Below are 27,517 nucleotides of genomic sequence, written 5' to 3'. Positions count from 1 at the left end.
TGTAATTCTTGAAAAAAATCCTAGTCATTATACATTTGAACCAGATAAAGGTTTTTTGCCCTCTGGAAGGACAGAGCTGGCTGCAGCTAGATATAGCTTCTTTCTTTATCTATCTATGAACTTCTTTTTAGGAATCAGCAGTTCTCCCCCTACTTATTCATCTTTTCCTTCCAATGCTTTAAGGTAAGAGGAACTGGATTTCTATCACTCATGAAGAATATAAATGCAGGATGGGAATTTCTTTAAACGGAACTATCAAACTCCCCAGCGGCAGTAACAATGGGTGATGAGGAAGGGCTCCATACCAGCAGCCCTAATTTGAAAAACCACCACAGTGTATTTATTCACTATCAGATCTGCAGGCAAGCATGGTTTGAAGCATGTGACTTCAAATAGGCCCTTTCCTGCTGATAGATTTGCTACAGGCCTAGTTTCAAGAAGAAAGCTGCAAGGCTGTAGGATGGGATGTTTCCTGATGATATACCCATGTATGAAAAGGGTTGTAGTTTCTCCAATGTAGCACTGGAGTCCTCCCAGTCTGCTCATTACTTATAAATTATCAATTTACAGCATTTTAATCTCCTCCCTCTCAAGTATACAAGGAAGCACACTTGGTTCTCCCCTGCTTATTTTCTCATCACAACAACTCTGTGAGGTAAATTAAACTGACAGACAATGACAATGGCAGTTACCCAATGACATCCATGGCAAAGGATGAGTCTCTGAAGTCCTAGTCTGATGCTACACTGACTTATCCTACTTAAGAGAATTTGTGTGGATATTCACTGTGAGAAGTAACAACAACAACATTCATTCATTTTATATATCGCCCTTCATGACACCTACTCAGAGTGGTTTACAAAGTATGTTATTATTATCCCCACAACAATCACCCTGTGAAGTGGGTAGGGCTGAGAGAGCTCCAGAGAGCTGTGACTGACCCAAGGTCACCCAGCTGGCTTCAGTGGAGGAGTGGGGAATAGAGATGGGCACGAACAGCAATATGAACTAAAAAAACCCACAAACATCCCAATCTGCTGTTTGCAAACAAGCTGTTCGTGAGGCCCCATTCTAAATGAACAGGTGGTTGTTGCAAGCCTCGTTCACTGCTGTTCGTTGCTATTCATCAAGCCAGTCTGGCACCTGCAATCAATTCCCATGGCAACTCAGGCAGGGATTGTCTGAACTCTGAACTCCTGCTGTTGCCCTGGAAACCTCAATCTAAGTCCAATTTAGCTTGATAGGCAGGTCTTCCTTCCAAGTGTGGACTGGAGCTCCAAATTTGTTAAAAGAGGAAAAGACCAGGGCGGAGGGGGTCTCCCAGCTCTGGCTTTCAGGGAGAGACAGCTGCTGCTAGAGAGACAGGGTGAGTGCATTGGAGCTTGAATTTTCTTTGTGTGCGGTGGGATAGGGATCTACCTCTTCAGGTTCCAGGGCTGCTGCCAGGCTCTGGGGCCAAGCTATTATTTATTATTGGTACATTTCCTGCTGCCTGCTCAGGTAGGGTTCCTGGGAGTGGTGCGGTAGGGATCTTGATGGCTGGAGGAGAGCCTGCTGGCCTCCCTGAACAACAAACAATGAACATCGTTGTTTGTGGATGGCAATGAACAATGGACACCATGTTCATTTTTTTTTCTGTTCGTGCCCATGTCTAGTGGGGAATCAAACCTGGTTCTCCAGATTAGAGTCCCATCACTTTTAACCACTACACCAACTGAATACCCATACAGAGTAATCACAGAATGTTTTAACAGGAAAACCAAAATTTTATTATCTTATTTCCTGTTCTGAGAGTGAGGGGAGACAGACCTATATAAACAAAATGTTGTTTTGTTAGGATATGAACTTAGGTTGTTCTGTTCTTGCAATATTATGCATAAGAGACTGTCTACTATATTAAATATATGCAAATTAGGGACTCAAATATAATTACATGATTAAGCTCAAAGTCTACAATTAAAGCAACTCTGATTGTATATGCAAATGAGTATTTACCGGTAAAAAAGGTTACCAAACAACAAGTACATTAATATAAAGAAATGGAAAATAAACACTTTGAACGTGGAGAATTATGAACAATGCTGTTTCTCAGTTTTACATGACATCTGCATTTTTTCCAGCAATGAAACAGGGACAAAAAAGCCTTAGGGACATGAATATTATTGGCAGTATGAACCATGGAACTGACCAAGATTTAATGAGAATGTGAAAATTTACTAAAGGGAACAAAAAACCAGAAGTCACAGCAAGCAGCATCAGATATGAAATAATGTTCAGAAATAGATATTTTTGTTGACAGCTTTTTGCCAGTAGGTTTTTGAGGTCAGTAAATTGAACTGATCAGAGAATATCCTTACATCTTCTGATGCAAAACAGACTGTGGAAATAAAGTAAATTTAGGGAATATTTTACAGATAATGTGAGCAATATAATGAGGACAGGTTTCGGATCAAGAAGAAGTTTAATTATTTGGCTTGACAATGACCGTAAAAACAACAAACTGAACATATTCTGAGGAAGTGCAATATTGCTTTATTATGCATTTGGTGAGAGGGTTAGTGATTGCATTAGATTCAGTCCTAGAAACATAAAGCTAAATGTGATAATGACATTAACTTGCAGGATTAGTGACATTAAAACCTTTTGATATGAAATAGACACTAGATATATTAAGTTAAACAAGATAAACAGTTGTTGTGATTGTTCATTTACAAGTCAGAGGGTAACCCAAAATTCATACCAAACAAAAGAGGTAATAAAAAGTATTTTAATATTTGAACATGAGCCACATCTTACTGTATTATATCTATTTAATTTCCACGCTGCCCTTTCATTCACAGAACACTCGAGGTAGCTTATAGAAATTTCTGGATAGAAACTGACACCAATCTAGACACATCATTTTAACAAAAAAAACCCTTTAATAACTTAAAAACGGCACATGAATCATTTATTTCCATATCAAAAAATCTTAAAGTAATATACATGGGATTGACCCATTGAATGTATGAATTTGACTACAGGTTTCTGTGGTCCAAGACTGACTATTATAGCATAATATGAGAGAGAGAGAGAGGAGAGAGAGAGAGAGAGAGAGAGAGAGAGAGATGAAAATACTAAACAGATTAGAAGATCAACTGCAGTAAATAAACCAACCAATTAAAATACGTATCATCTCATTTGTTTGTAGGGAGCTTAGAAAAACACTGCATTTTGTAATTTTTAGAAAGTAATTATATTAGTACATTACAATGCCACCCTAAGCAGATCTACTCAAAATCCTACCCAAATCTACTTAATGAAGCTTACTCCCAGGAAAGTATTCTTAGGATTGCACTGGTAATGTACTAAAAATAACTAACTGTGCCATCAAACTAACCCTAGTCTAAGACCACTGAAATCAATGGGGTAGCTGAGTAGGACTGCACAATAATCAGGTTAAAACTGGAATCTTGGTTGATTTCAGGTGAACATCTTCCCCAAACGTGACATTGATTTCTGTAGTCACAGAGCATTGGAAATCAAATGGAAATAGCTGGTCTGAAAAGGAGTCCAAGGCATGATCAAGTCCAGAGCCAATGCTTACCAGAAAAGCCAGATTTGTGTTGGTCAAATAAGCATATCCTGTCTCTGGATCCTTTAATGATAAAAAATTCTCTTTGACTCTCAAAAAATAGTGAATGCAAAATTCAAAGCACTTTAAAATATGCTTGTTTGTACGTACCCATTCCTGAACTTGTGTCCCTGAACTCTATGGGTCCCTGAACAAGGTGCCCCCAGCCACTCTTCATTGTTTCCTATGGGAGAAACATTTCTAAGCCAGCTCCCAGGTAGAAACACACAGGGGCAAAGCTGCCTGTGGCCAAAGGTACACTCTCAAATGCAAGAAGAAGCCCAACAGAACTGAAGCAAGGGAATGGATGGTATGTCCCCAGAACAAAAGTGAATCAAGGAGACCAACATCCAACCTGAGAATCATTTCAAAACAGAGAATTCCACCCAAGCAAAACTAAAGCAAGAGGAAATGAAGTGACCAACAAGGGGACCAACATTAAACCAGAGATTCATGTCAAAACAGAGAATTCCAAACCAAAATTAAGCAAGGGGCATGGCTGCGGCTTAGCCCAACTGAACTCGTGTCACTCACACAAGCCAAACAGACAAAGAGAGCTCCTGTATGGATCGGTCATTCATCCCCCCCCCCACCAGTTCCTGCTTCACTCAACCTCCATCCTTCCCTTCCCCTCTTGGAAAAAAAATGGGAGAAGCCTAAGAAGAAGCCAGCCAGAGGCTGAAGCCATGTTTTCTGGATTTACCCAGATTTATCCAGGGTCTGGATCTGAGTTTCCGACTGGATCCCAGATTCTCTGATTTGATTCAGGAAAACCAGATTTAGCTGAATCAGCAAAAATCTTGCTTTTTCTTGAATCCAGATTGCACACCTCTAAACAAGGAAAGGTTTAAATAAAAAGTCACCCCATTTGTGGCTGGATATGGCATACAACTGGCATCAAGTATTTTGATGTGATGAGTTTATCATTGTTGGCCACAAGGTAAATGGATTGGTAACCTACTGTCATCTATATGAAAATGAAAGAGCTGTTGTAACTGCATAGAAGTACCAAATCAGGATGCTTTTGTGGCATACATACTTAAAGAACTTGCTTGATTATAATTTGATCATAAATATATTTGATCATAAACAGGGAAAACCATTCCCTAAAAGATCAATCCATATTAGAGGCTTCTACATTCTAATATTCTGAGACAGAACATTGTTAGTTTGCCCATAAACTGTCTTACACACTTTACATAACAGATTGTGATTAGTTTTGTCATTAAATCTGATAAAGCATGATAGCTCATTTTCAATGCATCAACACTTTCTGAAGTCTTGGAGGTCAAATACAACTTAGAGGTCGAATGCAAAACTGTATAAATCAAACATGAAATTTAAAGTGAAATTAATGAAGTTCCTTCTCTTAATATATTCTAGAGCTGAAACGTGACATTCCAAATACATTACTAAAATCTTTAAGTATGAAGAGCTAAGTGTGACCCATCTGATGGAATTATTGTTATCATTATCTTACCAGTGGCCTCAAATGTTCTCTCCATTGTAATCGCTTAAGAGCCTTGCATTTTTTTCTCCTGTGGTGTATAGACTTGAGCTATGCTCTAACAGTTACTCATTAGTTCTTTATCATCACCATCATCATCATCATCATCACCATCATCGAGTGATTCCACACACACTGGATAATGCACTTCCAATCCTCTTTATAGATCATTTGGAACGGATTTTTTTGTGTGCGGAACAAAAAATCCACCTCAAACGATTGATAAAGTGCATTGAAAGTGCATTATTCAACGTGTGCGGAATCAGCCAGTATCAGCTTTTAGCACCCATCTCATGCTATTGAGTGATTAGAAGTTCCAAAGGCCGCAGGGTACAAGGCCTGGTTACCTGAGAACACACTGGAGACTTGCATTGGCTTTGTAATATTTGTTTCCTTTACAAACTTAGCAGGACATAAAGTGGTAGCCCTTTAGCCAGCAACCAATCTAGTGAGTCCTGTGCAAGACTCCCAGACAGCAGTAGTCAGAGCCATTTCCAAGGCTGCAGCTGCAGTTTCTTCTCCCTCTGTTTAAATTAAAACTACATAGAAACTGTCTGTTCCTCCCATGCTCCCTGAAGAGCAGGTGTCACAGCCCCCACTCCCGCAAGAGAATTACTCATTCAGAGGGGGGAAATGGCACTGAAAACCAGGGCTTTTTTTTCTGGGAAAAGAAGTGGTGGAACTCAGTGGGTTGCCCTCAGAGAAACAGTCACATGACTGGTGGCCCCGCCCCCTAATCTCCAGACAGAGGGGAGTTTAGATTGCCCTCCACGCCACTGAGCGGCGCGGAGGGTAATCTAAACTCCCCTCTGTCTGGAGATCAGGGGGCGGAGCCACCAGCCATGTGACCATTTTCAAGAGGTTTCGGAACTCCATTCCCCTGCATTCCCACTGAAAAAAAGCCCTGCTGAAAACCATCTATTGCCATTATTGTGATTACATCCCTGACTACCCATCAGGCAATGCTTTGGACGAATCACAAGGGCGGCCCCAAATTCACAACACCTCTCTTCTCTTTTTCCCTTCTCATAAAGTTATCTATTGCCAACATCTTTTGCTCATTAAGTTTTATGGTGCTACATGTTACTTCTCCTGGACTCCAGTGCTTTAGCTTTCAACTGTATACTGGCCTATTGCCTACCCCTCCCCTATATGCTGAATTAGCAATTTTAAATAAAAACCCTCTTCTCAGCATGCTATTACCATTAACCACAATGGGGAGAAAATTCAAAGTGAAAGCTGAAGAAAAACTGACATTGAAACTAAGTATCTTACAGCAATCTCAAAATAGCATTATGTGCAACAGAACACACCTGCCCTTCCAAGCAGCTACCTTCCAGGCATTTGCAAAGTATCTAATCTTACACGCTCTCACCTCACCCCATCCTCAAATAAAAGTAGCAAACGGAGTGAGTGTATGTGCACAAAAGGAAAATCACTGTCATAAGTGGCAAAAAGGAAAGAAAGTGAAAATTAGTGGTTATTCAAGTCAGAGAATAAAATGTGATTTGATTGTGTTCTATACACTGTGATTTTCTTTCTTCGTCTAGAAAACGTTTGTATTATGATACCAGTAAAAATTATTTATATACTTCACTTATACTCCACTTTTCTTTCCAATGGAGACCCAAAGTGGCTTCCAAAATTCTCCCCTTCTGCATTTTATTCTCACAACGACTTGGTGAAGTTGTTTAGGCTTTGAGTGTGTGACTGGTCCAGTGTCACCTAGCCACTTTCCATGGCAGAGCGGGGATTAGAATCTCCCCGATACTAATCTGACACTCTAACCACTATGAATGTGTACTAGAAAAATTACTGTTTTCATTCCATATTGTAATTTAAGAAGGGGGAGGTGTATCACTTTCAAGAATTCTTGGAAATGCAATCGTATTGTGAAGACTTGCCTGTTTCCATTTCTGTTTTCATTAAGATCAAAGTGGATGTCTGCTCATTGTTTTCCATTAGTGGAAAATACAGACTTTTCTAAGCTGATGTTTTCCCACCAAATGGTATCAGATATCATGGAATCTGGTCCAACCTCTTGTCTAAATATTTCTCAAGTTTCAAGTGAATTGGATGAAGAGGTCCAATTTTACAGACAGCTGAATAAAGTGCCCCCACCCATCCACTCCATAGAGTGACAAAAAGAACAAAAATGGCCAGCAGTTTTCTGATGCAGAGATGTTTTTTAACCAAATTTAGTAACTGCTGATCAAAATACTCCTTCCAGACTGTCTGCCCACCTGCCTCACCAATCACACTGAAGAGGAAAGGGAGCTTACCTATTCAAATGCAACATTACCTGAAATCACTTATTAATCTGCAAAAAAGTGGAAAACAGATGCAATGGATTGCACATTTTTAAAAGCCTGGAAGGGGGTACACACAGAGCTGCAGGACTGTTAAGGATTAATCCCTCATAGAATCACAGAGCTTTGAGTGGCAGGCTACATACTCCAAGGGATCTGATTGGGTTGCATGCGCTGGAAAAAGGAGTGTCTTTTTTCAGTCCTAGCAGAGAGAGGAATTGAATGTGAGAAGTTAGGAGACAGAGTCCTAATAGAGAACAGTTTTAACACCAGCAGGAGAACTGGAGAAATTAGGCAAGGAGGTTTGGGAAGTTGGTGCAGACTCCCAAATGAGCCAGAGAAAGGGGATAGATCTTCTAAGGATCTCTACCCAGTCAAACAGGGAGGTTGCTCTGGGGAGTAAAGAGATCCCTGGTCGGGTGTGGTTGGAAACTGCTTGTGGAGACCCTCAGATTCAGTTAATGACTGAAGGTAAGCACTGGTGTTTGAAGAGAAGAGGGCTTAGGTACTAGAAAGTGGGTTTCAGTGTTCTTAACTCCAGAAGAGAAAGAGAATTCTAAAAGAAAGTATACTAGAGTGCTTGGGGGAAAATAAGGGAACCAAAACCTCAAAACAAGACTTTACTCATCTATGGAAAGTAGAGATCGGCACGAACCAGAAAAAAATGAACCATGCAGTTCGTGGTTCGTCACGTTTCATGAACCACGAACTTTCACAAATCTGCCCCAGTTCACAAATTGGTTTGTTTTGGTTCGCGAAAATGTCACTTTTGGGCCAGCAAATCACCACTTCCAGGTCAGCAGAAGGTCTGCAGGAAGTCCATCCCCTGTTGCCTAGGAAACTGATTGATTGGTGCCAGGCTGTCTGCAGTGATAAACTGAAAAACGAACCAAACGAACCAGCCTTAAGTTTGTGGCGGTTCATCAGAAATGGGATCTGACGAAATGCTGTTTTCTGGGGAATAGGGACAAACATTTTTTTTAAATCCTGACAATCCACAGTGCTAAAAGATCCAGGAGTCATTCCCTGAAGGCTTTGACTGCAGTGGACATGGCCTGCCACCCAATCTGTAAGTCAGACAACTTTTAGGGTCAACAATATCCGACTGCACACTCTTACGTCTTAGTGCTACATTAAGAATTAGCCTAACTGGTGCACTGTTGTAACTGCTAATAACACCCTTGCATTTCAGAAGTAATGGCCATAACATAAAGATAGCCTAAGATTTCTGCATGGATATCTCTTGTGAAACTGTGCTGCTAAGTAGCTCCTTCTGTCTTTTTCTGCCAATGGTAACCATGACCTGAAACCACAATATGTACATTTGTTGTGCAGCATTGCATGCACTGTGAGGATATTCATTTGGTGAATTCAGGAAGACATAGAGATTATCCAAGGCCCACAGCCTCTATGCAGACAAGCTCCTATGCTACCATGATTCACTATCTTTAACCCTGACTTGCCCAAAATGCTTCATCTATTTATATAAAGACAAGTGTCCTGACTGACTCATCAATGCCCAGTCCAAACCCATGGACATAGAAACGTGAAATTTGGGCAGGACATTCCTTTTTTGATGTAGGGGCTCACTAAGAAGGGATTTTAAGAAATTCACCCCCTAAGGGGGTAAAAAGGGGGTAAAATGTGTTTTCCCATAGGGATACAGTTTCCCTGTGTAGCTGGGAGGCTGCTCATCCCCCTCCCCCTACCAACTGCCAACTCAGCCACTCTGCCCTGAGGTAATTTGCATATGCAGCCTTGATTGGCCATCAGCTCAACATTCTCAACAGCAGGCAGGACACATGCAGTACTCAGGACACATTCAATGATGTTCCAGTCATTGAACGAATCCTGAGGTAAAAAAATATACCTTCCCTCTAGGGTTGCCAATCACCTTGTGGGGCTTGGATTTCCTGTGTGGCTGGCAAGCTGATGGGTCAGCTGTGGAACTGTGTTCTGAGGTAAAAATTACATCAAGGAAACTGCAGACAATTGAAGAAAGACAGTACAAGACTCCTGAAAAGGATTTTATATAAAAGTCAATATGGCAGCTGAGTTGTTAAATGCTCATGGGGAGATGGTGCACGATCTTTCTAGGGGTCATTTCAATGCGAACCTCTCACATGAACCTGCCAAAGGGCCCACCATACCACCCCTCCCTCAGTCCAACTCCACCTCACACCTCTTGCAGCCATCACCTCTTACTGCCTCCAAGAAGCCTCCTGGCAGACGTCGTGCAAGATACACCAATGGTAAAAGGAGGAAGCAACTGAGAGATGTGGCAAAGAAATATGCACATCATACTCCTACGGTGCACCTAGCAGAGGTGGGCAAGTACCAGCAAGTCCTGACTCCAAGGGAAAGGTGACCATCCCTGCAGGCCTGGGCAAAGTAGTGACGACCCTAGCAGACCTAACAGCCACAATATACCCTGATATCATCACTATCATGAAGAAGTCCATGGACAGGCTGTGCAAGTGTGCCACTCTGACCCCCAAGAAAGACAAGGCTGCCATCATTAATGAAACACCACTTAACTCCCTCGAAGGGGCAGAAATGGAGAACAGATCTGTGGACTCAGTTGTGCAAATGGATGATGCGGCCCACTACCTTGTGGAGTTCCTCAACATGCTCAACCCTCCTGGCTTCCAAGCCCACAAGCTTCTCCTCAAAGTGGGGACTCCAAAGTGGGGGGAAACCACCAATGAGGTCTACAAAGAGGTCTTTCAGTAGAAAAAAAAAGGTTGTACGTGTTTTTCACTTTATTTCTTGCACTACAATCTTTTCCTTTTAAAAATCTCTTCAATAAATGTTACATTTCGAAATTCACTTCATCAGTTTTAGGCATCAACATGCTTCGCTTTATTCAAACACTTTTGTGAAGCTTGGGTACTATGCTATTATACTACAAAACTAAATCAACCCCACCCACCCCCATCAAAAAACCGTTACATACCCATAAATATTATAACTGGATTTAAAATACTTAAATACCATAGTGAAGCACGGGCATCGAACTAGTCTCTCTATATATAAAGACAAGCGTCCTGACTGACTCATCAATGCCCAGCCCAAACCCCTGGACCTAGAAATGTGAAATTTGGGGAGAACGTTCCTTTTGTGATGTAGAGGCTCACTAAGAAAAGATTTTAAGAAATTCGCCACCTAAGGGGGTAAAAGGGGTAAAATGTATTTTCCCATAGGGGTACAGCTTCCTTGTGCAGCTAGCAGTGTGCTCCCCACCTCCCCAACTGCCAACTCAACCTCCCTGAGGTAATTTGCATATGCAGCCTTGATTGGTCATCATCCCAACATTCTAAACAGCATGCAGGACACATGCAGTACCTCAGGCCACATTCAATGACTCCTATTGAATGTGTCCTGAGGTAAAAATACAGCTCTTAGTCTGCCCCGCTAGGGTTGCCAATCTCCCTGTGGGGCCTGGCTTTCCTGTGTGGTTGGCAGGCTGATGGGTCAGCTGTGGAACTCTGTGTTCTGAGGTAAAAGAAATTGCAGGCAGTTGAATAAAGACAGTACAAGACTCCTGAATAGGGATTTTATATAAAAGTCAGTATGGCAGCTGAGGTTTTAAATGTTCATGGGGACATGGTGCACAACCTTTCTAGGGGCCATTTCAATGCGAACCTCTCACATGAACCTGTCAAAATGCCCACCACACTACTCCTCCCTCAATTCAACTCCACCTTACACTTCTTGCTGCCATCACCTCTTACTGCTGCCAAGAAGCCTTCTGGCAGACATCGTGCAAGATACACTGACGCTAAAAAGAGTAAGCAACTTAGAGATGTGGCAAGGCCTGCTTTGCTATGACAATCAACAAGTCTCAGGGGCAGACACTGAAGGTGGCAAGAATTGACTTGAGGGAGGGCTGCTTCTCACATGGGCAGTTCTACGTGGCCTGCTCCAGAGTGAGCTCACCCAGCAGCCTGGTGATCCTAGCACCTGAGGGGGAAACCACCATTGAGGTCTACAAAGAGGTCCTTCAGTAGAAAAAAATAGGTGGTATGCACTTTTCACTTTATTTATTGCACTACAATCTTTTCCTTTTAAAATTCCTTCAATAAATGTTACATTTCGAAATTCACTTCATCAGTTTTCGACATCAACATGCTTCGCTTTATTTAAACACCTTTGTGAAGCTGGGGTACTATGCTATTATACTACAAAAACACACACACACACCCAAAAAAACCCCACAAACCAAAAAATGTTACATACCATAAGTATTATAACTGGATTTAAAGTAGTTAAATATCGTAGCGAAGAGCAGGCATCAGGCTAGTTTGTATTTATAATTACTGCTCATATATTTATCCAATTTTCTTCCTTTTTTTTAAAAAAAAGGTTTATTTATCTAGAATAGGATTTGGACAGAATTCTTTGGAAAGCTAATTTAGGTTTGGCTAAGTCCCAATGTCTGATCATCTCAGAGAAATTATTGGAAATACCAGATTCAAACTGCTGATATAGTATTATTTTATATGTCTCAGCACAGCTGTTAAATGGGTCACTCATTATAGCAGTTTACTCCAAGGAGAGATAAGAGCCCAGTGTTCAAAGTTATTACAAGCACACTTTAATTGTTAAGCAGGTATACACAGGGAAATAATGATTAGTTACAAGAAAAATCTCCATATACAGCATCACCCTAGAGTGCAAGAAATAAAGTAAAAGATAACTAGAATAGACTGGGAGCAGAAATATTATCATCAGTAAGCTCCATCCTGAAATTAACAGATGATGACTAATGCAAGAGCTGTGTGATTTGAAAGCTTCCAGTTGTAATAAATTTAGAAGCAATCAACACACATCTGGCATTTACAGGCAGAAACAAGGTACAAGAAGTATTTATTTCCAGCATCACAGAGTGTTCCAGTCTGACACATGTTAAATTCTTTGACATCCACTTAGGAAAGTCAGAATGACAAGGTGATCCTATGGCTCTGCTGAGGGTTAATGCCTGCATAAAGTTTTTGGGAACATATGCACTCAACTTGTAGCAGAAGGAACAAGATTGATAAAGCAACTAAAGTTATCATGACACCGCCAACAGACACCAGCAACATCTGTGGTAATTTCACCACCACTTATCAATCAGGAAGTTACACATTAACAATACTTCCCCACTAGCCATGCAAGAAGGCACTAATCAATGAACAGGAATGACCAAACAAGACCTTGAGGTCATCCTACTCAACACTCATGCAACACACAAAGAGGCAGGGAAGACAGACATTAATATGGTGGTATATACTGGGCAGGTCAGTAGGGCAGCAACTGACACCCTTAACCACAATGATATAGACAAGAACTAAAGAGTCCCCTTTGAGGGGCTGAAGCCCAATGAAACAAGTACATTCTTAATACACAAGAAGTGCGTAAGGTGCAATCCATGTCCATATCCTCTCAGCAGAAAGGAATAAGGAACACACAGGTGACTTGCACTTATGCTTCAATAAGTACAGAGAAAGTGGCCCATGGATCTATGGGTTCATTAGGGCAAATATCTAATCCAATCACACATACACCCCAGATGAAGGGCCAGTTCCAGGTTTTCATGGGCCCAGGGCAACAGAATATAACTCCTTTCTCCCTTTGGTAGAACCCCTCTCCTCTCATCACACCGCTTCCAGTTGGCTCTGCCTTCTCTTCTTTAACCACTTCCTTTTCCATTTCAATTTGCTTACCACAGTAAAGAGAAATCATACAAATTTTTGCTTTATTGGTTAGCCTTTTTATTATTTGTATAAAATCAAAGAGAAGAAAATATGCCTTCTATGATTTTATTTCGAGTAGTATTTAAAAAACTTGGCAGCTGGCCTTTGCTCAGAAAGAACTGGCTGCAGCATGCACCCACACAAGATTTTAGTTGTGGGGAAAACAAGGTACAAAAAATGCCTGATCATTATTTTCTAAAATAATGGCTTGGACTCCTTTGGTACCCTCAGCACTGGACACCAACAAGCCATGCTTTTCTGTCACCTTGTCCAACACAATGTTTACAAGACCTGTTGAGTCTGTGACATGCAGAAAATGGCAAAAAAAAATCTTCCAGTGTCCATTGGTTTGCTATTAACAAAGTAAGGGGGAGTGTGTGTGTGCTTAGGGTGGGCAAATTGTTCCTCGGCACCTTGGTGTAAGCTTAGTAGGTGCTTGATTTCTCAAATAATCCATTACTATTAAGTACTAAAGTTGCCATTCTCCACTTTTAACATGATGTAAAATTTCCAAGTTTTGAGAAAATAAAAATAATTATTTCCCAGCAGAGGAGGACCTGGGCATTTGCTCCACCTCAGCCAATGCTAATGCCAGCACTGTCAAGAGGAGTTAGCCGCATTAGTCTGTAGTAGCAAAATAGTAAAGAGTCTAGTAACACCTTTAAGACTAACCAACTTTACTGCAGCATAAGCTTTCGAGAACCACAGTTGTCTTCGTCAGATGTATCACACACACACACACACACACACATACCGTATAAGACCCGTTGAGAAGACAAATATGATGGTCAAGGCATGGGTTCCTAACCTGTTAACTTTCACAAGACTTGAGACATGGCTGTTACAGGCACTGTGTTTTATTAAATACGTTCACTGGTGGAATGATTTCTGCAGCAAACCACAGAAATGGGTTTGTCAGCCTCCCTGCTCTCACAGGCCCTTCTGCTTTCAACAGCAATATGATTGGTGCATCTTTCCCCATCACTATCAAGCTGGGTACAGCTGCATCAGTTATATAGCTGGTCAGAAATAACTCTGGATAGTTACAAGAGTTCTGGGAAGACAAAGATGGCAATTCCTGCGCAGAACAGTAGGTCTCCCGCTGGCCACTGCTGTTACAGGCTTCTCTGGTGATCTATGTGGCACAGCTGTGGCAAGCATACTTGCCTCTGAGAGTATTGACATTCAGTTTCCTGCAGAGAGATAAGACAGATGTGGATAGTATAATGAGCAACAGGTAGTAGCTAAAATAGGAAGTACTTGTGCCTCGGCGGTTATTAACTAAATAGTTGAAAATAGGGGAACCTATGAAGCTCCCTGCCATTCCACCTACTTTGTCTCACCTCCACATTTCTCCAGTTATACTCACCCTTGATGTCTATATATGAAAGGTCATCTACTGATGGAGGTTTCTGTGATCATTCAACAACCCCACATACAGAGCTGCCATGGAAATCTTATCTTCAATGGCAGTATGTTCTGTTTCGTGTCCTCTGGCTCTGATTCTGCAAAGAAGAATGAGTCATTTGGCCAGATCACCAATGATGACATGGAGTGTCTGGTGTTCAGCCAGATGCACTTCCTTGGTATGCGGTGGGAGCTTAGCTGCATCTGGGGTTTGTGGCCCATAATCCCTCCTCTTATCCTGTGTATTCTGTGATGGGGACTACTGCTACAACCCCTCTACAAACTTTCCCTCTATTTCAGTTACCCTTGGTATCTGAATGCTCTTGGAGTGCTCAGGGTAAAGAAAGGAGTCACACAGCGAGGTCTGGCCTCTACTCACCTGGGTAATCTGTCTTTTAACTCAAGATGCAGCAGCAGAGCTAGGTGTTTGCATTTGGAGTTTTGAGTACCTGAAAAGGATCTGAGAAATCAAATGTTAGCCATATGTTCTTCCCCTGTCATTGTGAGCCTTTGGTGTTTGTGAAATGTGCCTTTTTATCACTGTAATTGCCATGGATCCCCATGGTGCCGAGTGGTAAGATTCAGTACTGTAGCCCAAGCTCTGCTCATGACCTGAGTTCGATCCTGGCGGAAGCCTGGTTCAGGTAGCTGGTTCAAGGTTGACTCAGCCTTCCATCCTTCCGAGGTTGGTAAAATGAGTACCCAGTTTCCTGGGGGTAAAGTGTAGATGACAGGGGAAGGCAATGGCAAACCACCCCGTAAAAAGTCTGCCAAGAAAACGTTGTGATACGACATCCCCCCCTTGGTCAGTAATGACTCGGTGCTTGCACAGGGGGCTACCTTTACCTTTACCTAATTGCCAAATTACTACTTGTGGGATTTCACTGAATATTGTGGATTTGTACTGTTTTTATTAACTGTGTTTACTTTTATTGTCTTATCTGAATTTGAAAACTGAAAATGGTTTATTGGTTTTATTTAGTTTTAAATTTTACTGTTTTGATTATGTCACATCAATTTTATTCAAATACGTTTCTGTTTTTATTCTTGTTATTTGTGACTTGTAATGGCCTATGGCCAAACACAATAAATGTTTACTTACTTGTGGGATTTAAATTCTCTAAACTTAAGGTAAGAGTGATATAGTGCCCATGCCACATGCCTCAGCATATAAAGTCTGTATTCTCTGGCTGAGGTCCATTTATAACATGCTATGGCTGACTGTAGAATTAATCAGAATTCTAACCTCCACTGCAGCTGTGTTCCTGTGGGGAAAACGGAATCTGGAGATGTCCGCTGACTTCAATGGAAGTATTTTAACTCACCTGCAAAGGAGGTATATGCTTGGGATGGCAGTGGGGGAAGGACAAACCTTGAGTATCATAGGATTCTAACGAACTCTTGCTTTCCACGACCATAGCCTAAGGGTTTTGTAGCATCCCAATAATGTGAGGGTACCACTATGCCAAAATATATTTTTTCTGCAGTCTATTGCGGTGATGCACCTACTTAGCAGTAGAACAGTCATAGGAAATACATTTTATTCTAAGAAATCTAGCTTTATTTTTGTTAGAAGCAGACATGAAACAATAGCATCATTGTGCAGAATGTTGCTAGCAATTCTCTAATGTGTTCGCAGGAAACTTATTTAGTTTGTTGCTCTTTATTTTTGGAGAAGAAAATAATACAGGATTCTGTGCAAATAATTCTGCCAGCATTGAATGTAAGAATGTGTTTTTAAGCAGATATTTATGTAGTTTGGTTAAGAATTGGACTGCAACCTGGAAAAAAAAGTTTCAAATTCCCATTCAGTGATAAAGCTCAACTTCTTACAGTCCAAATCTACCTTTCATGGTTGCTATAAAATAGGAATTCCTGAACAATGCTTTTTGCTTGTTGGAAGAAGAATAAGATACAAACATGAGAAATATATAAGAATATTGGAAATTTTCATTTTATTAGAAGTTGAGGATGGATCTCAGGTATTTTAGGCATGGAAGGATACTTTATCACAGATCCTAGGATCACAGTAGATAATAACATAATAATAATAATAATAACAACAACAACAACATTCAATTTATATACCATTTTTCAGGACAACTTAATGCCCACTCAGAGCCGTTTACAAAGTATGTCATTATTATCCCCACAACAAACACCCTGTGAGGTGGGTGAGGCTGAGAGAGCTCTGAGAGAGCTGTGACTGACCCAAGGTCACCCAACTGGCTTCAAGCGGAGGAGTGGGGAATCAAACCCGGTTCTCCAGATTAGAGTCCCGCACTCTTAACCACTACACCAAACTGGCTCCCTGATCCATGGGTCTCCTTCAAATCTATAGATACGTTCAGACTAGCACCATCTTCCACACCATCCGCTACAGAAAACTGAGACAATGGTACACAACAGGCTGCCTTCCATGATTTTCCACTATTTGTCTGTACAAGTCAAATTCACACATTCAATCATGTGTCTCAGCTATTAGTTCAGTAATCCCTCTTGTTTTGCTACCTGCCTAGGACTGCAAAAACTTGCAGTTGTGTTCAGCTTCATGGTCACAAGTTATGTATGCCAGTTATATAATATTACGGAGGTATGAACTGTTCCACAATTGGTCAACAACACATAAGTGCTGTGATGTCCCTGTTCCTGGCCCCTGCATTGCATTTCATCTTTATAATAGCTCGTGGGGAGGAGAGGCTATAAATTGAATAAATAATAATAAGTATAATAATCTTCCTCTTTCTCTTCTGACAATATATATGCCATTGTGCCGATGCACTAGGGTTGCCAGGTCCTCACAGGCAACCCGGGGGGGGGGAGGGAATGGGATGGGACAGTACTTACCAGAGCTCTTCCGTCTGCACACATCAGCTCCTGGCCTCTGTACGATGACATCTCTTCCAGAAGTGACACTGTTGCATGGGAGCACTCCCGTGGTCAGTGCAACAATGTCACTTCTGGAAGTGACAATGTTGTGCCCCACTAGGGGTATGTGTGCTGTGCATTTGCCCGGGTTGCCTGCAGGTAGAGGGTGATTGATGGGCAGCTTGCCACCTCCTGCCAATAGCCAGCAGTCACCAGGCACAGGGACAAATCGCTGGAAGTTTGCCTATTACCAGCAGGCACCTGGGAACTCTACTGTGTACTCATATCTAAATTTCTTTTAGCAATAGCCAGCTCTTGATACTTAATGGTGTGCTTCATTGTACTTAGGTTTGTGTAATGTTTTACAAGTTATTTGGGTATTTTATTTCTGCTTGCTAATGTGGGGGGGGGGTTAAGTTGTTGCTGTGAGTTTAGAAGTAGGCCACTGAGGAAAGAAGGAGAGAGCTGGATGGGTGCGTGGAGTGTAATCTGATTGGACAGAAGCTGTCCCCTAGGGGTGGAGTGAACTGCAGTTTTAGTCAGAGAGCTGTGATGAAAATGTTCATTCTGGTCAAAACTGGCAAACTGTATGGATCCTGAGAGACTCTTGTGTTTCTGAGACAAAATATTTATTTGGGGCAAAGCAGGCAACCTATGCAGAAACCTGAAAACGGTCTCATTCTGCAAAGTTCAGTAGATCTGTGTGGTATTCTGAGAAATTGTCTAAGTCAAGCAAACTGTGTGTGCGCCTGACAGTCTGTGTATATTTGAGTGAGAGATTGATTCACCAGGTTTAGGCAAGCTGTGTCATAATGCCTGAGTGAATCTGTCTGTGTGGAGTTTACTCCATTAGTCAAGACCTGTGTGGAAAATTACTCTGTATGACTGAGTCTGTGAATATACCTTTAAGGAGTCATAATTATTTTTGAAACCACCAAGCTTAAGAACTATGCTGAAACCAATATGCTTACCAAAACTCTCCAACCATCAAGCTTATATACTTACAAATAAATTCTACTTTTGTTTAAGAAAAAAAAAAGATATTTTTTCCTCACAACGACTCTCACATGCTGACCATTCCTTTCAAACTACTATCTATAATAAGCGTTCCTATATTACAAGTTAAACCAAGGAGGTCTAAGACCTTTAGTGGCAGCAAAAACCTTTTGGGGGAGTCAGGAAGGCAGCAATATACAAGTCACACAAACACAAAAGGGAAGGTGTTCTCAAGGTAAAAGCCTGGGTAGAGAATAGAACACCTGAAGCTCTGTGTGATTGGAATTGAAGTGTTGGTTGTGACCAGAGCCCTCCTGAGGTATAAGTTTAAGGTAATGTAAGGAGGAGCTGAATTCAAGGTTCAAAGCCAATGGTTTTAAAAGGTTTTTTAAAAAGGGTGGTTCAGAACTAAGCAAATAGTTACCTTTTGTCTCCCTATTTAATTTTTAGTACACTGCCATTGACCTGACCTGAATAGCCCAAGTGAGCCTGATCTTGTCAGATCTCAGAAGCTAAGCAGGGTCAGTCTTGGTTAGTAATTGGATGGGAGACCTCTAACGAAGACCAGGGTTGCAAAGGCAGATGATGGGAAACCACCTCTGTTAGTCTCTTGCCATGGTGACCCCACCAGGGTCACCATAAGCCAACTCTGATGTGAGGGTACTCTCCACCACCACGCTGCCATTACGTTCAACAGAAGGCATGAGTATAACTGCACAAATAATCCTTTTGCTGCCACTGCCTGACTGCTGTGGTTAAATGGATAAGAGTGAACAAATTGAAACTGGATTCCGACAAGACACAGGTGATGCTGGATGGGAAGTCTGAAGTCTTGAAAGTCATTGCCCTTCTTGCATGTGATGCAAGACCGAGTTGAGAGTCTAGGGAAGCAAGTTAATCCAGCTGCAAATGCTTTCTTCCACCATCATCTAGACTGGAAGATGGCTCCCTACGTGACTCAGCTAATCTGGCAACATGGATCCATGTTATTGGTTACCTTAAGACTGGACTATAGTAATGCACTCAACATGAGACTGTCCTTAAAATAAACTCAGAAACTTGGTATACTGTAGCTGGGTTACTGTGGGAACTAGACAGAACGTGCATATCACATCCATTCTCCATTTGTTACTGATCAATTACTGGGTTCAATTTAGGATAATGGTAATCACCTACAAAGGCCATAATGGCCTTGGAACCATATACCTATAGGACCAAATCTCTTGCTAGGCTTTGATATGACAGATTTTCTTGTCTGAATAAAGCCTTCTTAAGGTGTTAACCTGCAAACAGGAAGGATTGGCAATTGCTCGTACCCAAACATTCTCTGTTGTGTCTCCCATCTTGCGAAATGGTCTGCCAGAGGAGAACAGGAAGATGCCCACACTTCTATCATTCCACAGAACATGTAAAATAGAAACATTCAGGAAGGTCTTTATGAATAGATCAGAACTGTAGTAGAAGGAAACAGTCAGGACTCAGGAGGACACTTTTAAAAGGAAGCAAGGATTGTATGTTTCATTGTTTAATATATGCATCATCTTTTGGACAAACATTAATGCACATGAAGCTTGCTTATTACGAATCAGACCATCAGACCATCACGGTCAATACTGTCTTCTCAAACTGGCAGGGTCTCAGGCAGAGATCTTTCCTACTGCCGGGTCCTTTTTAATTGGAGATGCTAGGGAATGAACCTGGGACCTTCTGCATGCTAAGCAGAGGCTCTTCCACTGAGACGCAGCCCCTCCTCAACGCACAGACTGCACTGTCTTCTATGTTTCTAAACCACATTCATTGTTTACCATATATCATGCATTAGAAAGTTTTTGTGTGCACTGTTTCCTGTAATCCTTGTTCATACACATTGTTTACTGGATGCCTTATGCTGTCTAACTGCATCGTTTTTTATATTTCGTAATCTGCCTTGAGTCTCAGGAAGAAAAGCAGGTGATATCGCAATTTATTAAGGTTAAAACTGGAAAGCCTAGAAAGGGGTATCATGTATATGCAGTATGTTTATGAAGTTAATATCTGGATAGGAAAAAACAAAACTAAAATGGAGTGCAGAAGTAGTGATGATGGTTCAGATGTGCTCTATGGTTTTATTCAGCGAATGAACAGAAGCACTTACAGAATGCACAAACCTTTTCAATAAGAACATCATTAGGGAAAATTATATTGCTTACCTTCTGGACACTGGCAACTGAATCCACTGACACTGGAAAAACAGGATCCTCCATTTTTACATGGCTGTTGATGGCAGTAATCAATCTCTGACTGACACAGGTCTCCAGTATATCCTTCACCATAACGGAATTAAAAAAATTAAAAGAAAGGAGAGAGACTAGAAGTGTGTCTTATTAATAAATGGATTATAATACAAACCAAATAACTATCACACATTTCCTGGTATTCTCATCCTGTGTGATAGTTCTTTATACTAATCAACATAGTCAATTTGGACTTCACCTGCGTAAAATCAAAATACCCCTAAACTGTATTTTGATAGAGGCATTACTCTGAAATCACCAGTGCACATAAGGTTCAGGCTGAAGTCTTTGTAAGCACCTGGGTAGCCACAAACAACATTTCAAAAGTATTTGCAGCAAGTCCAAATACTGTCATAAGAAATCTCTAAACAATACATTATATCAATGGAAATCGCACTTGGGTTGTAGTCTGCAATACTCATCCATACAGCCACAAAATCATGGCTTTGTGACTTGGAACACATTACCCAAAAGCACTGAAAGTGGTCCTCCTACGGAATCTGTACATTAGTTTTCTGCTCTTTCCAAACGTGCAAAGAGGGCACCTGTGCCTGTCTCCTGTGACGAGATGCATGTACTTCTATCACAAAGGAGTAGCAGAAGTAAGGAAATATCTCTATGCCATGATAATCAAACCCACCCTTGGCAATGTTTATACTCAATGTATAGGACAAACTATAACATATCCACATTTGGAGCCCCATATTTGTAATATAAGCTGCAAAAATTAGCCATGGAGGTAGGGGGATGATATGAAGAGAGGTCACAGTGTTGAGAAAGGGGAGAATTCACCCTCCCCCCGCCACACACACATGCACCCTTAACCCAATATGAAATGCCCTCCCTCCGGACTTCATTAAGCTCCAGAAAAGGGGGAAACCAGGCACTCATATATTAGAAGGCTTAAAACAGCAGGGGATTGGACATTTCTGAAGAAGGAAAATAGCAATGGAGGTTACTTTCCCTCCCCTAATACTGTTGCCCAATCCATACTGGGCCCCACAGTGGCTACTTTTTGCAGTTTAGTTACACATCTGGTGATCCAAACATGAAGCCCCAGTATCACAAATGGGTTGATTTCAGATTTACAAGAAAGGATACTTCATATCTACTGTTGTGCATTATAGAAATTTTTTAGATGTTTGTCAGTATGAACAAGAGCTCTGAGGCCTAGTTTTAAATTCTCTATATACCACAGTTGTCTTTCAGGATTTTAAATGAGGAAAGAACACCATTGAATTTAAATTTCTCTGAATTTTGTGAAGCCCAGAAAAAAATATTCAAGATACAAATTTGAAAACTATTGTTATCAACAAGAGTCTATCATTTATTACATTTCATTATTATGTAATACATCCACAGACATTAGGTTAAATAATATCATGTATTTACTATGAATGATCTATCTAGGTTAAGGCTCAAACATCAATAACATATATGCAAACTTCTACCAAAGCAATATCATGGTGTGGAATCTGATAACTGCTGATTTGCATTAACTTTAGAGTAGGCAATCTATAAAGTATTCATCAGAGATTCCCATGCTTGACACATGTATTGGTACATACTTTTCACTACTTTTTCCCTCTCAAAATGGACTCTCTACTATAGCTTCATGCATAGTATTTTCAGCACCTATTCCTATGCATGATGTAGTTCTTTGTTCTTCACTGTTATGAAGCAATGAATTATATATGTAAGCTCCAAAAACTTTCAAGGCAAAACAAGACATATGTCAGAGTGTGTGCACATCCATGAATTTCCATTCACCTAACTATATTGCATAGAGCTTATGTTGAAATGACTATTTGGGTAGTGTTTTAAACAAGACCACCATATTCAATGCCCAAACTGTACTGATGATTTTCTAATGCTAAAATCTTATAAAACTCTGACTGCAACAAATATGATCCCCACTGGCTAGATCCTGCCATGCATAATCAGAAGGAATAGACACAAATGGATCTTCCTATCTACCCCAAGGAGGTCACAGTGCACCTTGAGAAGTCTCTGCAGAGGGTTAATGGACCCTCCTAAACAAAATTCCACATTGTACAGGGACTGCAATAAAGTGGGAGAATCAGACAAAAACACACCACACACACACACAAACACTTGCATTAAAAAGCAAATCTGGGAGGAGAGGGGGGATTCTGCCCTATTACCCTTCCCTACAGAAGGCCCTGAGTTTCATGGCATTTTGTTTAGGAGGATGCCTCAATCCTCAGTTCAGAAGGCAGCTGAGTGAAGAGGAAGGCAGCTAAAATGCTTTCAGGTCGTATCATCCAATTCAATAAATGCACATGAACATATGAAGCTGTCTTATATTGAGTTAGACTATGGGTCTATCAAGGTCAGGATCATTTGTTCAGAATGGCAGAATTTCTCCATGGTCTCCATGACAGTGAGGTCCTTGACAACCCTTGCCACCTGATCCTTTTAAACTGGAGATGTCTGGCACTGAGTCTGGGACCTTCTGTGTGCAAAGCAGATGCTCTACCAAAGAGCCTTCAAAGAAAATTCTCAGTTTATTTACAAGAGTACCGAAAGGAAAACTAGACTAATTTTAGACACTATTAGGGCTCATTTATTACTCCCTTCCACTGCTTGCATTCAGTATGTGACTGCTGTAGCATAGTGCTTAAATGGTTGTGTTGCAAATCAGCACTCTGCTGGTTCAAATCCCACTACTGTCATGAGCTCAACAGATGGCCTTGAGTAAGCCACTCCTCTCAACACCTGCTCCCCAGATGTATTATGGGTACAATAATAACACTGTGTTCACCTTTCTGAGTGGGCTCTAATCTGTCTAGAAGAGCAGATATAAGTGCAATTGTTACTGTTAGAATAGACTTCACAATGGCTGTGACAGTACGGCTCATTCTACGCATTCTGTTTCAAGTTCTGATGCAGACTACATTATCTTCTTAAAAATACTTGTCAGTTGAGAGAATTTAAAGCATTACTTAACTGTATTTACATATCTTCCTTGTTAAAGAAGCACTTGGGTGTATTTGCATACTTATATTAAATAGAATAAATGAAGACTGCACAGAGAGAGGTCACATCTTCTTTCCATCAGTACTTAAATATAATTTAAAACTGAAGAGTTAATATAAATCATTTATTGTTTAGATGTATAAAGTTCTTTTTACATTGACAGGAAAGAGATTGAAATGCAGTATTTAAAAAAATCAGGCATAGTGGATGAGGACAGTTTATAAAAGACAATTTAGCACTTCCACTTGATTTCATTAAATTTCACAAATGCTCATTCTTCCTGGTTTAACAGTTTTCTTCAATAGGTTTCTGAATTATCTTTTTTGTGTAAGAGACAGACAATTGCAAGGCACCTTTTCCTACCACTGCTGCACCAACACATAAGTGGCATGTTCAGAATGGCCTTTTCACTAAGCAGTTCTGTCTTCTTCCACCTATCCAGCCCTGTCTTATTCCTCACCCATCCGCTGATCTCTACCTGCTGTTCTGTATTCACATCCTGCTTTGTGGACTGCATCTATTTTGTATTTTCTTATAGTATAATGGTGTAGTGCAATCCCATGCCTGGGAAGCAAAGCAGAATTTTGGTGTCTATCCCTTCCTTTATTGTATGAAACAGCCCAAACATCTTCTGTGTACTAGGAAAAAATGCCTTAAGATGCCACAGGAGAAAGTAGGATGGGACCCTGCATCCCTCTCTCTGGTATCTGTGAGTCAAAATGCTCATTGGGACAAATCTTCATTAAAAACTATGGCTAATGCTCTTCACAGAAATACTTACTTTGTTCCTCTCCTTCAGTATCAAGCAATGCAGGACAATGCTGTGCAAAGCAACAACTTTAGATGCTTAATGCAAACTAAAACTATTATTCAAACCACAACATAAAACTTACCGGTGAGGCAAGCACAGGTAAAATTGTTTCCATCTTGTTTTTCTGTGACATCCATGCAGGTTCCATTGTTCTGGCAGGGACTACTTTGACAAGCATTGAATTCTTCACAGAAAGCACCCAAGTATTGATCTTCACAGTCACAGAAAAAAGTTGCCTAGAACAAGTACATGATATTTTACTATGAAACTCCAAAGTTTCTTTCCAAGCTTGATCTTTACCAAGAAGAGAAGTTTCATTATTCTTTATGGCTAGGGAAAGAGAATAGTTACGTCAAATAACCATTTAAAAAAGAGTAAAATAGGGGGAGAAATCTTTAAAATAAACTGCGGTTTCTACTAATTTAGCCTAAGATATATTTTTTCAGTATAACATTATTTTAGGATTAAAAACAGTTTTGGTACTCTCACAATAACATAAAATATCTTAAACATGTTTTGAAAGAGCAAGAATTTTTTAAAAAGAAAAAGAAACCCTAACAATAATTGGGACCATGCAGCCTGATTCTTTGTATTTTTCCTTAGATTTAATCCCCACTAAATTTAATGAGGCTTAATTCTAAGAAAGTAGGTGCAAAACTGTAGTTCAAGTTAATGATGTTTCTGATGTACGGGAAGACACAAGTGGGTTTTGCTTCAACATAAAGTATATCAGACATTTTCTGGTTATGCTTTGTTCCTTTTTAAGAATGACAGGAAAGATACAGAGGTTCAGATATAATTAAAAATATTATGGGTTGGCCACATTTGAAAGCTGATCTTAAGGTGGATCCTAAATCAGAAACTCTATTGCTCTAAGTGAGCAAAGGAATGATTATTAATGTTTGCTAAATATAGCTGATCCACACTACTGATCTGGCAAATAATCCTTTGGTTGACATTGAAGACAAATTAGCTAGTAGTAACTCATCAGCTGGAAAGGAAACAGACTGCAGTTCTCTTTCCACATAAAATAGTATGAGGAAGGCGTCTGTGCCAGATTTCACACAAAACTGTTAAAACTTGTATACACCTCCCAATGTATGTCTCCTCACTACCCCTGTGCTACTCAAAGACAATTAACAATTGTCTTAACAATTTTGTGTGTAGTTTCATACATACTTTCTCAGGATTTTCAGTACACCGTGATCCCAATCAAAAATCCAAAATATTTCTATTTTTTCAGTTAATCCAAAAAATTCTCTCTTTTGAAGAACACATTACTCAGTTAAGAGCCTAAGGGTTATACCACTTGGCTATAGCTAAGCAAGTTGAAGAAGCTGCAAAAAATGCTTTCTACAATCTCACTCTATCCTGGAAGATGGCTTCCTACCTCGAAACAGCTGTTCTGGCCACCTGAATCCATGCTATGATATCATCAAGACTAGACTATTGTAATGTACTATACATAGGTCTCCCATCTAAGTCAACTAGAAGACTCCACTAAGTGCAGAATGCTGCAGCTTGGCTGTTATCAGAGCAAGCAGGAGAATGCGTATTGCAAAGGCTCTCAGCAAGCTACCTGGACCCCCAGGGGGCTGCCAGTCTCTTTTAGTGGCATCAGAAGGTAAAGTTTCCAAAGGACTGCCAAGTGAAGCCTCACTGCCAGTCACTCTTGTAGGTGCCACCTTGCAATGGGCAAAATCAACAGCTGCCCATACATGTGCATTTTCTGTAGTGGCTCCGACCCAATGCAAAGGCCTGCCTAAAGAGGCCAGAAGAGCCCCCACTCTCCTGGCTTTCTGCAAACGATGCAAAACTGAATTATTCAAGAGGGCATTTCACTTGAGATAGGAGGGCTGTACTGTGAGGAAGTGATCTCAAAGAGATGCTTCACTAACAAGATAGGGACCATAGCACTATCTGCTGCCTTATGTTCTCTTGCTTCAAGTATGTACTTACTTGTTGCTTTAAATATGATCCTACTGGGTAGTTCTAGATTGTTTAATGTCAGTCTTAGAATTACTTATGCTCTGTTTCAGCATTTCTTCAACTCTGTAATGGATTTTTGTTAATGTTAGGTCTTTGTAAATTTGCATTTATATACCTTATGGCATTTCTTATTGAAATGTCCTTGATATTGACTGAACTAATCTCACAGTATGTAATCTGCCTGGAGTGTCAGCGAGAAAGGCAGATTATAAATGACATAAATAAATAGATAAATAAATAAATAAATAAAATTATTAAGCTTTGAGCTGCAAACAAAAAGAAATGGAAGAAACTGTGCATCTGCTCTTTGCCACATGTTGAAGCCATCTGAAAAGAGGCTGTAATTCAAAGTAGCACTTGTGGAGAAATGCCTTCCAGCCTACAGATCATGTCTATATTACAATAATTATGCCTGGACCAGAGCTTTTTTTCAGGGGGAATGTGGGGGAATGGAATTCCGGCACCTCTTGAAAATACTCAGCAATAAAGCTTGAAAATAATATGATTTCAAACAATCCCATGTGTTTCTTCATTTCCCTGAGAGTTCCGCCACCTCTTTTCCCAGAAAAAAACCCCTGGACAGGACCCTCTCTACAAGTTAGTAGCTGCAAAGAGAAAAAGTACAGAGAATGAATTGATTCCCAAGCACAGTGTCCTTCAGTGTTCAGAGATACAAATGGTTCTGGCCAGAGTGAGACAAAAGGTTTACAAAACTAACACCTTAGCTAGATTGTCATACCTGCCCTTACTCCATCTTGGCCATGTGTTGAAAGAAAATGTAGGCCTGCCAGATCCCTTTACTTTCCCAGTGGGAGGGGGACTTGGCACTCAGTCTTGTTCCCTCACACATGCACGCTCCTGATACAACACAATGATGTCATTTCTGGGAATGATATCATTGCACAGGGCCCAGCAGTGTGCTCTTGCTTCACACCAGGCTGGTTCTATCTGTTTGGGGTCCAAATCAGCCCTGTGTAAAGTGAGGGAGTGCTCTTGGGCCTTGCAC

General features: G+C 40.7%; 1 protein-coding gene across 1 annotated transcript in view; it reads right to left on the bottom strand.

Annotated features, from left to right (window-relative positions):
• The window catches only part of DNER (delta/notch like EGF repeat containing), a 206,892-nt gene that overhangs the window by 29,962 nt on the left and 149,413 nt on the right, over positions 1-27,517 (bottom strand). The window contains exons 6-7 of the mRNA XM_054983178.1: positions 24,605-24,758; positions 20,628-20,741 (exon numbers count right to left, since the gene is read on the bottom strand). Coding sequence (XP_054839153.1) covers positions 20,628-20,741; positions 24,605-24,758 — 268 coding nt within the window. The remainder of the gene's footprint in view (positions 1-20,627; positions 20,742-24,604; positions 24,759-27,517) is intronic.

The sequence above is a fragment of the Eublepharis macularius genome, chromosome 6 (assembly GCF_028583425.1).
Source record: "Eublepharis macularius isolate TG4126 chromosome 6, MPM_Emac_v1.0, whole genome shotgun sequence".
In the NCBI taxonomy this organism is placed as follows: domain Eukaryota; kingdom Metazoa; phylum Chordata; class Lepidosauria; order Squamata; family Eublepharidae; genus Eublepharis; species Eublepharis macularius.
This window is presented reverse-complemented; position numbering and strand designations above follow the sequence as displayed.